The 17,895-nt window shown below is 46.2% G+C and overlaps 1 protein-coding gene across 3 annotated transcripts in view; it reads left to right on the top strand.

The window, feature by feature from the left end:
* Window positions 1–266: 266 nt before the first annotated feature.
* The window catches only part of FNBP1L (formin binding protein 1 like), a 108,524-nt gene continuing 90,895 nt past the window's right edge, over window positions 267–17,895 (top strand). The window contains exon 1 of one of the 3 annotated variants that reach the window (XM_053244765.1): window positions 267–857. In XM_053244765.1, coding sequence (XP_053100740.1) covers window positions 834–857 — 24 coding nt within the window. In that variant the 5' untranslated portion in view covers window positions 267–833. The remainder of the gene's footprint in view (window positions 858–17,895) is intronic. The other 2 variants (XM_053244766.1, XM_053244767.1) reach the window with 2 other exon arrangements.

Genomic DNA, 17,895 nt, shown 5'->3' with positions numbered 1-17,895 from the left:
CTTGCAAAAGTCGCAGAGATCCTTGCCAGACCCACTGGCCTAGCCTACCCATTCTCCTCATTCAAAAGATCCAGCAGCCCTCCTTGAATACACTCCCGCAGCAAGGCGGCTTTTACAGGCGCAGAATGAATGAGGCGGCCGAGTTCCGAGGGGGGTAGTCGGGAACGACCCCACTGGAGGCTGCAGATCCGAGCCACAGTTCCGGGGGCTCCTCTGCCTTTAAAACCCAACAAGAACCCTGCAGCTGGAAGCAAGCACTCTTGTCTCCAACAGGCGAGTTTGCTGGGCTTGCACCCACGACGGGAGCCTTCAGACCTGGCTTTCCGCCGCGGCGGCAGCCTGAAGTGAGCATCTCCTCCACTCAGTCGCCGCCTTCCACACAGACTGCCGCGCTCTGTCCAGCGGGTGGCCACGGCGAACCTCTCTAGCGCGAACAGGAAACGCGGCTTAGCTGGGTTGTTCGCGTCTCGTCCCGAGGCCTCCCTAAGGAGCAGCTGCCTGATCGGCCGAGCCCGCCCTCTCCCAGCCTCCACCGCGGTCCCTCGTCGTCGTCCTCCTCCTCCTCTTCCTTTCCCAATTCCCATCCTCAAGGCGGAGCTGAAGTGTCGGTCGGTCGCTGCCGCCTCCACTGCCGCCGCCGCCTCCCTGGCTCCAAGGAGGGCCATCCTCCCCCAGCGCCCCGGCTCTGCTTCTTCTTCGTCCGAGAGGGGTGGAGGCAGTGTGGTCGTCCCCCCTGGCGGTAGGAGCAGCAGCAGCAGCAGCGGGAGGAGAAGTGACAAGAAGAGCCACAAAGGAGCGCCGGCGGCGGAGCTTGCGCTGCCAGCGGAGTCGCCATGAGCTGGGGCACGGAGCTGTGGGTGAGTCCGTCGCCCGGCCGCTCCTCATTGTGTCTGGGAGTCGCCTCCCGCGTCGGCGGAGCCGGGGAGGGAGGCAGGCAGGCTGGGCTCCTTTTTGGCGCTCCTGGCAGACGTCGCCTTCCCCCAGTGCTCCTCTGAGTATGCCGCGGCAGCAGGAGTGGGGTGGGGGGCATTTGGACGGCTTTGTGGAGGGCAGCGGTGGAAGTGCCTGGCGGGGGGCGGAGAGGGGGCCTGAGTTGGCCCCGCTGGGTGGGGTGGGGTGAGACGAGACTAGTCGGTGTGGGGGGGGCATCTCTTGTGGATGGGCAAGGAGGGGGCGGGGCTTCCAGGAGGGACCTATTCTGCTGCGGTCGTGCTTTGCTAGGGCTGCCCCCGGTGGGGTTGTGAGCTAGAAGCTCTTTCTTCGAGAGGGCTGCCCCTCATTCCCACTTCCCACAGCATCGCAGCCGCCTATGGTGCGTTAAGGCTGCTCCTTATCTCAGGACCCGTCGGCTTCTTGGCAAAAGAGAGCACAGGCGAGACCCACAGCATCGATTCCCTTCCTTCCCCGATTGGGGTTTTAAACTGGTTTGCCTTGTCAGAGGGTTTTCCTTTCTTTCTTAAACAAAGAAAAGGTGCCTGGACACGGTGCAGTGGTGATCTTTTAGTGCACATCTGGCGGGATCAGTCAGTGACTATGCACACGTATGCCTCCCACCCCCCCTGCCAGGAAGAAAAGAAAGGTGAAAAGGTCTTTCAGGTTTGCTGGGTTGCCTTTGGCGTGAGTCAGCTGCGCCTTCGATTTTCCTTTAGGAGCTTGAGACAATGCTTTGCTACTGGGAAGGGCTAGCAGTAGCGTAGAAAAGGAGGTGTGTTAAGCAAAGAGGTTGGTGACGTATTTGTTTAGGAGGCTAGCAGGCTACAATCCTGCAAATACGTGGTAAAGACGACGCGCTAACCTGCAATCAACCCTTCATTTCTGTTTGATTGAACTCAAGGGCTAAAGTTAGAGGAATGGTTAATTGCACCCTCACTATTACTGCAGATTAGACAGACGAGTCTAATTGAGTCAATTATAGCCTTATATTAGCATTCTAAAGTGGCACAGAAATGTTTGTGTTCAGTATTACAGTGCTTTTTTATCAAATTTATGTCTGGATCGCTGAGAAGCAGGCAAGTAGTTCATTCTGCTGTTTGTGTACACTGTTTCTTTCTTTTAAAAAAATCTAATTACTAGAGCTTGCTGATGGTGACATTGGTGGGAAAGCCAATGTAAACAGAGCTCCAAGGAGCCAACAACAACATGACATGGTGCCTAAGGCACCAGCTGCCACTGGTGTGTTCTACAGATGAGCACTCCCTCTGTTGGTTCGATAAATGGATGGAATGTCTACAGTAACAGGAGATTCTGGAGGAAAATATACTCTTGATGCTTGATTGTATGCTATGGTAGTTGATATGCCATAGACTTTCTTGAACAAAGATGATGGATAATTATTATAAAATAAGATCATACTTTGAATATATATACGACCAATCAGCAAGCCTGTCAGGCTTAGTTCCTCTGCTTATGTATATTACTAGCTTAACTGAAGTTTGGATGTTGGCTTTCAACAGACTATATTTTAATGTGCTGTGTATGTGAAATGTGTGTGAAAATGGAACAAAATACTGCATGCATCTGTTCACAACTTTACATTAGCCAAAGCAGGCTAATTGCTTTAGAGAATTAAATTTGCCAAAACAGTTTTTGAAGAGCAGGCATCTTACAAGATTGTGAGATCTTGACAAGATTTTCTTCTTCTCTGGTGTCTTGTAAGATTATCATATTGTATTCTATTGATTTCAGAATAAATTCTGTGTTTTACATGTATACATACTAGCTTTGTAAAGTTTTTGGTGTTTTTATGTTCATTCAGTAAATCAGATATAGGATGAGGAAATCATGCTATTGATGCAGATATAACAAACCAACATACTTCTAAAGTAGTCTAAGGTGAAAGTTAGCTTTTGATCTGTGTGTATCTGCATGCAATGAATGCTTCGTAGAGGCAGTATTAAGCAGAAACACTGTAAACTTTTGTTTTTCGTTTAATTAGGTGAGAGGATGTGGGCGGGGAGGTGGGGTAGCTGTAGTCTATAAGAATTCCATCTCCCTTACCAGGATTCCTGTCAAAGATTTGGCCTATGTCGAGCGTGTAAGTCTAGGGACCAAGGATAAATTGGGACTTCTGCTGGTGTACTGATCACCCCGCTGCCCAGTGGAGTCCCTAATTGAGCTGATGGACCTGATTGCTGAGTTGGCATTGGAGTGGCCCAGTTTGGTGGTGGGGGTCTTCAGTGTTCACTTTGGGACTGGGGAGTGGCTCAAGAGTTCATAGTGGCCATGATGACTGTGGACTATCCCACTTTGGTCTCTGGACCGACACATGATGCTGGTCACACACTTGATTTAGTCTTTTACTCTGATCAGGGTGGTGTTCCGTGGGTGGAGACTCGTGTCATCATCTCCCCATTGTCATGAACGGATCACCATCTGGTTAAGGTAGAAGTTAGTGATGTGCACAGACTGCGATGGTGCAGTCCGACACCGGGGGGGGGGGTATTTGCTATAAGGGCGGGGTTTTTTTTACTTACTCCTCCCACCGCTTTACCTCCTCCGGCGCTCCAGTTTTTGCCAAAATCTTCGGGGTGGCAGCGTTCCTCCCTGCCGCCCCTGCCCCCTTGTTGTTCCCCAAACCTGGAAGTAACATGGGCGCATGTGCCCACCTCTGCATGCGTCATGCACGTCACTGTGATCTGCGCGGTGCGCAGTGGCGGCAGGCACATATGCCCGTGTTACTCCCAAGTTTGGGGAACAACAGGGGGGCAGGGGCAGCAGGGAGGAAATCTGCCGCCCCAAAGATTGTGGCAAAAACTGGAGCGCCAGAGGGGGAAAAGCTGTGGGAGGGCTAAGTACAACCTCCCTGCTCTTAAAGCAACCCCCCCGCCACCGACGGTTCGTCGGACCGCCAGACAAGCGAACCGGTTCACAGGCCTCCAACATGACCTGCGAACCGGTTCGTGCACTAGTAGTGTGCACGGATCGGTTCGGAGGCCATTCTACTGGCCCCCGAACCGGTCCGGACAAGGGGTGGTTTTAGTTCGGGAGGGTTAGGGTGGGGGGGTCCATTAAGGGCGGGGGGGGCTTTACTCACCCCTCCCGCGCTTTGCTGCTTCGGCGCCATAATTAGTTTAAAAAATGCGCCGCAGAATCCCTCGCCGCTCCGGGGCTCCTTGACTTCAAAATCGGGCGGCAGGATACTTCCTTGCCGCCCCCAAAGCCCCCTCAAGCCATTTGAGCTCTTTAAATCTCGCCCCGGACCGAGTGCTAAAGCGCTCGGGCGGGCGGCGGGGAGATGTCCGCCCGCCCGCCCCCTTCCCTGCCTTCTGCGCGCGCGCGCGCAGAAGGCTCCCTGCACTTCGCAGAAGGCAGGGAAGGGGGCGGGCGGGCAGAAGGACATCTCCCCGCCGCCCGCCCAAGCACTTTAGCACTCGGTCCGGGGCGAGATTTAAAGAGCTCAAATGGCTTGAGGGGGCTTTGGGGGCGGCAGGGAAGTATCCTGCCGCCCGATTTTGAAGTCAAGGAGCCCCGGAGCGGCGAGGGATTCTGCGGCGCATTTTTTAAACTAATTATGGCGCCGAAGCAGCAAAGCGCGGGAGGGGTGAGTAAAGCCCCCCCGCCCTTAATGGACCCCCCCACCCCAGTGCCGAGCCGCAGGTCCGCGGTCCGGTGCACACCCCTATCGTGCACATCCCTAGTAGAAGTTACAGCCTCGGCCCACCTCTATCGGGGTGAAGGACCTATTAGGTTGGTCCACCCGAGGAGGTTATTGGATCCAGTAGGATTCCAAGAAGCCTTGGTAGGGGGTAGAGTGATTCTGTTGATGCTCTGGTGCAAACATGGAATAATGAACTCACTAGAGCAGTGTTTCTCAAACTTTTTGGAGTCAAGGACCGCTAAATTCTTCGTGCAGAGTTTCAAGGACCGCTACATTCTTCATGTGCAGTTTCCCGGACCAGCAGTTAGTAAAGGGGTTTCAAGTCTGTCTATTGCATCTCTGGGCAGTTTAGAATGAAAATAATATAAGCATTAAAATAATTAAATTTGGAATCTTTTGCAAACATGGAATATTAGGGGTTCTTAACCTTGGGTCCCTCAGTTAAACTCCCATAACCCCCAGCAACAATGGCATTTGGCCATTATGGCTGGGGATTATGGGAGTAGAAGTCCACCAACGTCTGGGTACCCAAGGTTGAGAACCCCTGAATCTAAAAGCCTGGGTGAACAAATTTGTCTCTAGTATGTCTGGAGTGGAGGTGCTTGTGATTACTCAGTGGAGAGGGGATGTTGGGCCATTAGAAAAATTCAAAAGCTACATGGGGCCAATGAAAACAACATACAAGCAAGCCCCACTGATGCAAGAGGGAAACAGCGTTCCCTCTCAAGGCGCCTCGATCACAACAGGCAGCTGGGTTTCAATCAACCAACCTTTGGCTGCAAACAATGAGCATGCAAGAACCAGCAGCCCTTCAAGTGGCGCCCACTGCCATACTTTTTCCTCCATGCCCCCGCATCGCATACAGTTTGAAGCTGTAAAGATAGGGAATAAGATAGCTGTAGGAAGATCTCAGCAGCACGTGGAGGCAAGGCACAAGAAGGGTCCCATGCCTCCGTGATACTCTTCCTCTTCCGTGCCATGTGCAAAATTGAGTAAGTGAGTGCCTTGATTTCAGTTGGGGGGGGGTTTGACTCCCAGTCAGGGACCGGCACTCAACCCTTCGGGGACCGGCAGCGGTCCAGGGACCGGTGGTTGAGAAACACTGCACTAGAGCAGTAGACACAATAGCTCCTAAGTGTTCTCTCCAACTTGCTTTAAAGACAGCCCCGTGGTATTTGGATGAACTACGGGAACTGATGTGGGTGGCAGGGTAGACGACTAGAACGCAAGTGGAGGAAGAATTGGCACGAGTCTGATCAGGCACAACTCAGAGCACATTTGAAGATCTATGCTCTGACAGTGCGGGTGGCAAAGAAGCAGTGCTTTTCTGTTTGCATTGCTTCCACAAACTCACGTTCAGCTGAGTTGTCTAGGGTTGTGAGGGGGCTAGTATGTACCTCCTCCCCCTTGAATTTAAACTTGGAACCACCAGTTACTCGCTGTGACATTTTTAATGTCTTTCTGTGGATAAAATTTCTCATATTCAGGCTGACCTGGATTCCACGGTTATTGCAGGGTCTCTTGTGGAGGTATCCAGCAACTCCTGTTATGGGATTAGATTGGATCATTTTCAGTTTGAGACGCCTGAGGAAATCGACAAACTGCTTCAGATTGTGTGCCCTACAACCTATTCTCTTGACCCTTGCCCAGCTTGGCTTATCTCATCTGATAATTATATTATTAGAGAGGGTCTGGTAAATATTATAAATGCTTCTCTTAGGGAGGGCAGGATACCTCCTTCTCTTAAGGAGGCTATTATCTGACCACTTTTGAAGAAACCTGCTCTGGATCCCTTTGAGTTAGCTAATTACAGACCTGTTTCTAAACTTACATGATTGGGCAAGGTGATTGAGTGGGTGGTGGCTTCTCAGCTTCAGGCAGATCTGGATGATACAGATTATCTAGACCCATTTCAAACTGGGGTCGAGACTGCCTTGGTCAGCATGATGGATGATCTCTAATTGGCTATCGACAGAGGCAATGTGACTCGGCTGATCCTCTTGGATCTCTCTGCGGTTTTCAATACCATCGACTATGGTATCTTTCTGGACCACCTGAGGAGGGTTGGATTGGATGGCACTGTTTTACAGTGGTTCCACTCCTCCCTCTTTGGTAGATTCCAGATGGTGTCTTTTGGAGACTATTCCTCTGCAAAACAAGAACTGAAGTATAGAGTTCCACAAGGCTCCATACTATCTCCAGTGCTCTTTAACATCTACATGAAACCACAGGGAGAGATCATCAGGAGGTTTGGTACTGGGTGTTATCAATATGCTGATGACACCCAGATTTACTTCTCCATGTCAACCTCATCAGGAAATGGCATATCTTCCCTAAATGCCTGCTTGGAGGTGATAGTGGCTGGATGAGGGATAACAAACTGAAGTTGAAACCAAATAAGACGGAAGTACTGACTAGGGGAGGGGGTTGGGACCCAAGATATGGTTTTGATCTGTCTGTTCTAGATGGGGTTACACTCCCCCTGAAAGATCAGGTACATAGCTTGGGAGTGGTCCTGGACCCAAAGCTCTCCCTAGGTTCTCAGGCTGAGGTGGTGGCCAGCAGCGCTTTTTATCAGCTTCAGCTGATACGTCAGCTACGTCCATTTCTGCAGGTGAATGACCTTAAAACAGTGGTACATATGCTGGTAACCTCCAGACTTGACTACTATAATACGCTCAATGTGTTTGTTTTGTTTGTTTGTTCGATTTCTATACCGCCCTACCAAAAAGTGGCTCAGGGCAGTTTACACAGAGAAATAATAAATAAATAAGATGGATCCCTGTCCCCAAAGGGCTCACAATCTAAAAAGAAACATAGGATAGACACCAGCAACAGTCACTGGAAGTACTGTGCTGCAGGTGGAGAGGGCCAGTTACTCTCCCCCTGCTAAATAAAGAGAATCACCACATTAAAAAGGTGCTTCTTTGCCAAGTTAGCAGGGGTGGCTGCCTTTGTACGTAGTCCGGAAACTACAATTGGTACAGAATGCGGCAGCCAGATTGGTCTCTGGGACAACACGAAGGGACCATATAACACTGGTTTTGAAAGAACTGCCCTGGCTGCTGCTATGTTTCCAGGTGAAATACAAAGTGCAGGTTATTACCTATAAAGCCCTTAACGGCTTGGGACCAGGTTACTTAAGAGAGCGCCTCCTTTGTCATGAACCCTTCCGTCTTTTATGATCTTCTGGAGAGTTCCGGTTATGGTTGCCACCAGCTTGTTTGGTGGCGACCCAGGACCGGGCTTTAGCGATTTGCACAAACCGGTTCAGAGGCCATTGTAGGGCTTCCGAACCAGTTCGAAGGCCCCGGTCTTGGCATTTTAAGGGTGGGGGGAGGGTTCACTTACCCTTCCTGACGCTTTTCCCCCACCGGCGTCGTTTATTTCCAAAAACCTTCGGGGCGGCAGCATACCTCCCTGCCGCCCCTTTGCCATCATCGGCCAGAAGTGGCTGGAAGTACAGGGGCGCATGCGCCTGTTGCATGTGCATGCATGCCCGGTACTTCCAGCCACTTCTGGCCGATGAGGGCAAAGGGGCGGCAGGGAGGTATGCTGCCGCCCCAAAGGTTTTTGGAAATAAACGATGCTGGTGGGGGAAATGCGTCAGGAAGGGTAAGTGCACCCTCCCCCGCCCTTAAAATGCCAAGCCCGCCACTTCTGGACCACCCGGTCGCAGTTCCGTACATATCCCTATCGGGCTTTCTCTGTTGCTGCCTCAGGGCTTTGGAATATGCTCCCTGCTGAAATAAGAGCATTTCCTTCTCTGTTTGTTTTCTGGAAGACCCTCAATACTTTCCTGTTCTCTCTGCTTTTAATTAGAATTTTAATAATATGTTTTATATTGTCTTTATTGTGTGTTATGTATTTTAACCAGTGATTTTAATGTTGGCATCTGTACACTGCCTAGAGATTTACGTATCAGGCGGCATAAAAATATGATGAATAAATAAAATAAATATGTAATTTACCAAACCTTTCTATCACAAGAAAACTACATTAATAAATTTACCTCTCTTGCTTTTCTGATTTAATGCACAATATTAAAGTTCACTCCTGATGTACATTGCATTGAATGAAGCCTCTCTAGTGGATTTGGTGTTTTATCTTTTCAAAGATGACAGCAAAAATATCCTTCCTGCTGACTTGGCACTATCTATCTCAGACTGTCACGCTCGCTTGACTGGTGTAGCTGATATGTGGGAGATTCCTGTATGAAGCTTTGTCCTCTCATTGTGTCTTAGTCCATTATAGCTGAGCAGAGAGCATGTCACTCCTACACCATGTACTTTACATAGCATATTACTGTTAAATTAGTATTGGGTAGTGTAACTAGTAAAGTTATGATGATGGCTTCAGAAATGAGGCTCCATGCACCCACACTTTGCGTGAAAATGTAAAGCATCTTCTCTCATCTTAAACCAAAGGCTTTTGGAGTACTAAACTTCCAGGCATTTCAAAAAGGGAAATCTGATTAGATACTATAGGAAAGAGCTTACCCATGCTGATTAGGTGGAGTCTTCCTATTATTAGGCAGTATACCTCTGATGCAAAACCTCCATGTTCAAAGGTGGTCTGCCACCACCTTATATACTACTGCACGGCCCTGGTAATCTTGCCTTCGCCTTGCATTCTCTGGTAAGTACAGTTGCTACCTCATTGCTGTCATATGTGCCTTCACAGGTCCCTCCCTGCCACTACTTTCTCATATAGCTTGTAAGGACCCCTGTTACTTTGCCACCAGCTTGTGCTTCCTCATAACCATTCACTCTTGTTTGAATTATCTTCCATAACCCATTGCCACCTCTTTGCATTCCCTCATAAGTTCATACACCACTCCGCGGCAGCCATGGAAACATCACTGGGAGGAAGTACAGTTCCCAGATATCCCCATGTGCTTTACCAGTGTCCCTTGAAGACACGTATGGCAGCAAGCATTCTCAGCCCCACGGGCTCTGCTTCCTGCAGAAGAGACCCTCTCGGTGCTGGGAATGTAATGAACTGTCCCAGAAATGGCCACAGTGGAAGCAGCACGAGGGGGTGCTCCAGATTCATTGGGATTGCAGCACCCTATGAACAGCCCTAGTAGCCAACACTTGTTTTCTATAACTTAAGAATCATTTCTTTAAACTGCTCTTCATTTTAGCCACTTTCTGGACAAGGGCGGTGTTCCGTAGTTGATGCCTACAAACCTTCAGGCAGATAGGGCAGACAATTTAGATGTTATGACCAAGAGAATATCCAGGGCTTATAATGTTAAAATGCTGAAACAACTCTCCCATCTTAATTATATTAGCAGGACTGTGATATAAATGAACTTCAAGATCTCAGAATACCACCCCCACTTTAGTCGCACAGATCTTTTTCCTTTTTTTGACAACACATAATTATTAAGGAATATTTTAATTCTGCACACTTGGCAACACTCCACTGAATGCAACAGAGTGATCAGGATCCAAATTGTAAAGTTTTCAATGTTCCGTTTTGACTGAAGTTCTATAAACTACCTACCAAATAATACAAGTGGTCCTCGTTCGCAGGGTTCTATTCCCGCCAGTTAGTGTGAGTATGGAAACCACAAATAACTTCTTGATGTTGAACACCAAAAACTTTGAAACACCTTCAAATAAGATAAAACCACACTCCCCACCCCTGAAAAAACACAAATGAAATGTGTGGGTTCAGTAATAGTGGCAGTGTGATCCCACCTCCATGATTATTCAGCAGTGCATAAGGACACAACAATAAACAGGTAATTTGTGTTCACTTTAAATCTGTACTTCATTTTTTTTCCTCTCTCACACACACCCACACCCACCCACTGATCATTAAAAATAACAAATGCTTTAACAGCCATGTCCAAAACTACATATTCTCTTCTCAGAAATTTCCCATGAAACTCACAGTTCTCCTGCTTGGTTTAATTTCCTTCAGGATGGTGTTATCAGCAAAACAGTGGTAGGCCTTAAGCCAACCTGACTGAAATAGTAGGCCTTAACCCTCTGAATTGTGCCTTTTAGCCATCTATAGTGACTCATACTTTATGAGCTCCCTAGACAACAAAGGCCCCCAATTCTTGAAACCCCAACTCTTTTAAGGGATGGAAACCTATAGGAGCCCTTATATCTTCTTTCTCCGTCCCTCACTCCGGACACACAGGGCTGGAGCAGCAGCACTCACCTTCTCAGGGCCTGTTTTCTGGCTATAGTTGAACCCTGAATTGCTGATACGAGCTCTCCTGGCCTTGGCTGCTCTTCTTTCCCTTTTTAAATACAGTTGTGTCATGTTTTAATGATACTTATTAATGTCTGTTTCTTTTCCTCCTGTCTAGAAAGTAGTATATTTAAAAGTTATACACAGGTGACGTAGGCTCTGAGCATAGATCAGGCCTGCTCAACTTTGGCCCCCCAACTGTTTTTGGACTACAATTCCCATAATCGCCAGCCACAGTGGCCACTAGCCAGGGATTATGGGAGTTGTAGGCCAACATCTGCAAGAGGGCCAAAGTTGAGCAGCCCTGGCATAGATGGAGTATGAGTGAATGAATGAGTCTTTATTTCGATCAACGACCAGAACAACAATTACAAATTACCACCAATTAATTAATTAACCCCTCAGAAAATTGAATCTAAACACAAGAGAAATTACCCAAGGTAAAAACAAAACAACCACCTATGCCTACATAAAACTATCACACATGATGCATGCTAATCAAGTGAAGTGATCACCTTGTGAAGGACTTTGCTTGCCATTGTACAAAACTTAGCAGCATTGAAAGATATTAATAGCAATAGCAATAGCACTTATATTTATATACCGCTCTATAGCTGGAAGCTCTCTAAGCGGTTTACAATGATTTGGCATATTGCCCCCCAACATTCTGGGTACTCATTTTACCAACCTCGGAAGGATGGAAGGCTGAGTCAACCTTGAGCCCCTGGTCAGGATTGAACTTGTAACCTTCTGGTTACAGGGCGGCAGTTTTACCACTGCGCCACCAGGGGCTCTTTAAATCATTTTCATCTGTTAAGACATTTCACATCAAACCTGTCCAACTGTCCTGAGTAATCTTTCAAAAAAAAGGAGGAGAAAATAATTGTGAATATGTCTATAATGGTTACAATAGAGCAATACATGAGCAGTTGTCTCAGTGCTTTCTGTGGTACACAGTTAAAGACGCTCAGTATAGAGCACTTATATTTCCCCTCGAGCACTTCCATATGTAGTGCATCAAGACAAGCTAGTGATAACGCTCTACTATATTTTGGCACAGTTATTATACTGAGATACCTAGCAGGTTTGATATTTGTAGTTTAATTTCCTAGGATAACAGTTCTTGGTACATGTCTTAAATCTGTTTGCCGTTCCATATCGTGAATTCATTGTCCAATCACTAATCTGGCTTTTACTTATCCCAATGAAGCAATAAAATCAGGAGACAACCCATAACAACATAATTTCCTCTCCAGAGTATGTATTCAACAAGATGAAAATTTATCCAAATGTGCCAGGCCGGAAATCTAAAAATGAATTTTTAACCATAGCTCAGAAATGCTAAGCCATTGGTATAGATGGTTTCCCCCCTTTAAGCCTCAGGCCCCCACTTAATGGTTAATGGCTGCTGAGAGAATGGCTTACTCAAATTAGTCTCATTGAAATTAAAAGGAAATTAGGTATTTCTTGATTTGTTTTAATTTCAGTAGGATTACTTTGAGCAATATTCCTCATTATGTCACTAGCTTTTTCTTGCTGTACTGGAATATCCCTACTGGGGTGGGAGATTTAACTAAGCGGGGTGGCGGGGCGGGGGGGGGGGGAAGGTGTCTCTAGATCAGTGATTCACTTTCCCTGGAAACAGATGTCCATGAAATCAGACAACTGCTAGAAAAATAGACTAATACTGCTATAATAAAGTTCAGTTAGAACAGTAATTGCCTAGTAAGATCTTAACTTTTTTCCTATCATATTTTCATGCCTGGACAAACATTAAAATCCTAGAGTAAGGCAGCCTTACAGCTAGTCATTTGCCAACCCATCTGGAGAGAACAACAATTCCTTCCAAGCAAGTAACTTGCCAAACCCGTCGCTCAAGCTGTCCTACAACTCATTTGGGCAAGAAGACTGATAACATTTTTGTGAGCTTTTCATACCTATCTGCAACACTGAAGGAAGGTAGCAGTACTATTATAGAATCCATAGAGCATGTTTTTTATCTGAGAACTGATTAAAGTCTGCAACAATCTCCATTAAGCATATAGATGAGATACTCCACTTTTAAAAAAATGTAAAGCTGTAACTAAAGAACATTCAGAAAATCTGCATTAAATAATACTTGGCTGAGATAGTCCATTATGGCTCTTGATTCTACTAGAAAGCATTCCTAGAGAAACGAATAGAAAAGGCTACCATTTCTGTATTTTTCTGTATCAAATACAGTCAGGAAAAACTAAGCAGCATAAATTAAGCAAGAAGATTTTAACTGAACTCTCAAAGATACCAGTCAAGGACGGGTTGCTGAGTCTCCACAGGGTCTTTTCAGATGGTTCACGGTGGCTGTTCATAATCAAGGGGCTGGAGGTATATTAATCGGAGCCACAGGAGGCTCGATAAGCAGATTGCCAGACAAATACTCGCTCCTAAAGAATCCCCTCAGCCAATGCATAAGCCTCAGTGCGAAGGGAGGGGTGGAGGTACTTACAGGCACTGGAGGGATCGGTGGTGCAGCCAATGATGCGTCCGAAGGAACAGCGGCCGGCGGAGTCTGTGTCGGCGGTGCGGAGGGAATGTGTGGGCTAGCCGGTTCCCCCTCAGCCACTGGCCCATCCTGGGCGAGGCCAAGGATGCCAGGGGATTGCCTGAAGGGCACTGGTCATTCACCTCTGGAGGCATTGGTTTGTGAGGGTGTGGTTTCGACTTTTTGCACACCGCTTTGATCAATAGCCACTCACTGAGATGAACAGAGCTTTCCAATTTGGAGGCAGGCAACTTATGGCGCTTTTTCTTGTGTGTGGGGGAGTGATCCCCACAGTTTTTAGTCGTCGTCAGAGCTTTGGCAAAAATCAGCTCCGAAGTTTGTGCCTCCTGTAGTAAAATGGTGGGCGCGGTAGGTGTGGGGAAAGCCGAGTCCGGCTGTTGGAGGGGAGCTATGGCCATTAGTGCCGAGCTGCCCAGGTCCTGGGGCAGTTGGGAACCCTCTGAAAGAGAGCCCTGCAGGAGCTCTTTGGTGTGAGCCGGCTCCATCGGAATTCGCCGCTAATCAGTCAAAGAAAAATAGGTCTATTAGGGTCCAATTAACCAAATTATAAATAAAAAACATTGAAAAATTTGAAAAGCCAATCATGAGACTAGCTCTCCTCCCACACTCGCACAATCTAGATAGTGAGAGGAGGAGACAGCGCCAAATTGGAGGAAGAAGCAGCAAAAGATAGGCAAAAAACGCTATCCAGAGAAGAGCTCTCTCAAGGACGTGCCAGCTCGAGCAAGACAAAACTGGAGCTGGATTTGGGAGGCGGTTTACAGCAGGAAATTATGTTACGTGATCCAGTTCTGTCTTGAGCATGCTCAGTACACAATCCTATCTGATGAGCTCCGACACGGGGAAAATATGGACTGACATCCAGACTAACTTGGTGTAGACATACAAGTTTTTTTCCATCCTAGCAGGAGTGATTTTTCAGCAATCTTCCCTTTCCTCTACAATTGCCTATGCCTTTCAGAACTATGTCGCTGAGAACTGGAGGACCCTCAGATACACATGGTTTCATATGGCACACGTAAATGCAGAGGGAGAGGGAGATTGCCTAAAATTTCCCTGCCCACAATGGAAAAACCTGGCATATCCACAGAAGGTTAGTCTGGATTTTAGCAACTAATACTAATCTACTTGATATATCTGAGGTCTTGCATATGGCAATATGGATACAAACCGAGGTTTATCAATTCAATTGATTTCAAATGTTAGATAGTTATTTAAAGATGACCCAGGGTAAAATCTTGGCAATCACTATTATTTAGCAGCATGTCTTCCTTTGGCATCAATGTGTCTCAGTCTGCAGCTCTTCAAATACTACTTTTAAAATGTTTAATTCATTATTATTTATGCAAATTGAAATTAATCTTAAAACTGAGATACAGAACAAATACTCTAATTTATTCATTAAAATATTGCCATTATAGATCATTTTTACTGCTTTGATAGTAAAACCTGAAGTAAAACTACCATCACTTTTCCATACAACTTCCCTTCTTTATTTTTACAGAGAAACATTAAAACTATAGTGCTGCACTACATGCAGTTGCTTAAGCCCATATGAAATCAGTGAGACATCTGCACATGTAGGCTTTAGGGGTGAAGCCTAAATTACACTTCCAGACGAAAAACTCCAATTTTTTGCCAATACTCTGGGCTCCAGTGGATAACATAGATGAAATGCTTTGCTGAAACTTCATGCAAGCCTATTCCCAGTGCTTTCACCACTAGTCCAAAACAGAAGCTTCTTGTAGTGGTCACTGGTTGCTAGAGCACCCAACAGAGAGCACAGTCAGTGACCAAGGTGGGTACCTCTTGTTCAGGACACCCCACAGAAGCAGTGACAAGAAGGCATCTGCACACAATGGGGGGCATTATAGATCTTAAACTCAACATGAGGATTCAATATTTTTCTTCATAAAAGTTTCATTTAGTACATACTTCAAATATACCACCATCTAAAAGCAGAGGTCATTTTTGCTGCATTTACAGAAAGTTTTCCCCTCAATTTCAATTACTGTTGCAGAATTATTGTTCAATTACTGTTGCAGAATTATTGTTCAATTACTGTTGCAGAATTATTGTTCAATTACTGTTACAGAATTATACTGGCACAGTCATGCTAGTATAAATAAGATGAGGAGTGTTTTCAACATTCTGCCATTATAAGCCCTGAATATTCTATTGCTTATAAAATAAAAAAGTATCTTTTCAATCCCTATGAAAGTGTGCATAAATCAACTAGGTGACAAGAGACACCACTCCTCCAAATATGGTGCACATCCATTACAAAATGGCTGAGATAAAACAGTTTACATTTAACTTCTAAAAAGAGGGTTTGAAATGTTGATGGCATTTTTTCACTACAGATAATGTATATTTTTAATTTTTGTATTTTTTTTTTTAGCATTCCCCCCAAATTCAGTCCATATTAGACTGGTGACTTTTGCTGGTTTGAAAAACATAACTCTAGTAACTTTTGATTAATTACTGTTCGAAATCACAGGGAAAATAACTAAGGGAAAGTTAGCTAAGAGCATAGTGAGGCTGCCCACTGAGAATTCTGAAGCCAGAGTTGGAAGGGGCAAGTCCTGGCATCTTCTAGCAAGTGAATTCCTGATTCTGAACATAGGTGCCTGATAAGGACAGTCTATGAACATTCTGGCACTTCTATAATTAAACAATTTCTTCCCCTCCCCTCCCTTTCCTTTCATGGGCTTTTTTCTCCCTCTGCCCTGTTATTCTCCAAACAAACAAAGCCCCTCAGCAAAGCTTGGAATAAGTCCATTGATTCCACTGGAGATTGCTTCTGCATAAACACACGTAGGAATCAGGAACAGCTGAGATCCTCGGCAAGAATGTAGGGTCTCTCCCCGCCCCCCGCTCTTCTTCCTAGCCCCTCAGCAGAGCACAGAAAGAGGGAACCCTTCTCAGGGGGGAACCCCATTTACTTCTCTGGGGTTTACTTCTGAGTAAAAATGTATAGTATTAGGACCCAAGAACCCCATGCTAGGAGGTTCCAAAGGAGTAATCTCAAGGAAATCCTAAACACCATTCCCACCCACTACGACATACTACAAATATGTATATACCACTCTTCAACAGAAGTTCACAAAGCAGTTTATGTAGAAAAAATAAATAATGCATAAATAATCCTTTGTCCCCAAAGAGCTCACAATCTAAAAAGAACCATAAGGCAGATACCAGCAACAGTCACTGGAGGGATGTTGTGCTAGGATTGGATAGGACCAGCTGCTCTCCCCCTGCTAAATATAAGATAATTGCCACTTTAAAAGGTGTCTCTTTGCTCAGTTAGCAGGAGCAACAAGAATCCATCATTCTAGTGTACACTGCTCTTGAACAAGGAGGTTCTACATCAGAACCAAACTGCCAGTGAATATGGAAGCTTAACTTGGCCATACTTAAGAAAAGTTTGGTTCTCATGTAGAACCTCCATGTTCAAGGGCAGTCTATAGCACAATAATAGTTTGTTGGCACTAGTTGGGAATGGTTTCTGGGATTTCCTCGCTGTACTTCTAAGGAGCTTCTTGGAAGCATGTAGCTGAGCACTGTGAAAGAAAGAGGATGATGGACATGGAGTACACATGGTACGGCTTTTCCACTAGAGTTGCCAAGCCCTCCGGAATTCCGGCTTTCACCTGGATTTTAAGTATCTCACCTAGATTTGCCTAGATTTCAGCATTTATTTTTCTTTTAACACTAAGCTCTAGCCCTTGTAGAAGCGGAGTTATGGATCAAAATGTGCAGTCACTATTCTGCTCAGCCTCTGGACTTTCAAGTCAATTTACATGATATGCAAATTAGGCTCCCAGATTTGGACAGCCAGAATATGGCAACCCTATTTTCCACCAGCATTTTGATAACTAAAGCTGCAATTCTGCGTGCACACCTAGAAGGAAGTAAACACCATTAAACTCGGCGAGACTTGCTTCCATATAACGAAGGAACGGTTAAACAGTCCCTGAAATATAGTATTGGGGCAGGGGAGAATAATGGGAAGGTTCTTTTAAAAATGTGAACAAAAAACAATGTTAAAATCCTGTGAGGTAAACTCACTACCACCTCACTAAGCACACAGATTGTTCTCAGAAAATCTGACAATAGCCAAAGCATCCCACGGGGCATAAGATCCGTTACAATAATGCAGTTGGCAGTTAATGAGGCTATTCACATGCACATGCAAAACTGGGCTAAGGGAGCCCGACCCAGTTTTGCACACGCGTGTGAATCACATCCACCCTTTAAAATGAGGTTAAGGGAGTGAGCTCTCCCTTAACCTCATTTTTTTGGATCGTGTGGCAGCTGCCACACTGTGGGGAGCCTGGGGAGGGGGGATTCCCATGATGCACCGTGCACTTGTGTAGTACGTCTTGGTAGTTCCGGAGCCAGAATGACACATCCTGGCCCCTGACCCTCCCTGCTGCCTGGGCACGTGGGGAGCGCATCCAGCAATGCAACATGGATTGTCTGTGGGGAAGGTAAGTATAACCACGCAGCCTGATCGTGAGAAGAGGCTCATTATTTATCA

This window comes from Hemicordylus capensis, chromosome 4, assembly GCF_027244095.1.
Source record: "Hemicordylus capensis ecotype Gifberg chromosome 4, rHemCap1.1.pri, whole genome shotgun sequence".
Taxonomy (NCBI): Eukaryota; Metazoa; Chordata; class Lepidosauria; order Squamata; family Cordylidae; genus Hemicordylus; species Hemicordylus capensis.
Note: the sequence above shows the minus strand (reverse complement) of the source record. Positions and strands in the feature narration are given on the sequence as shown.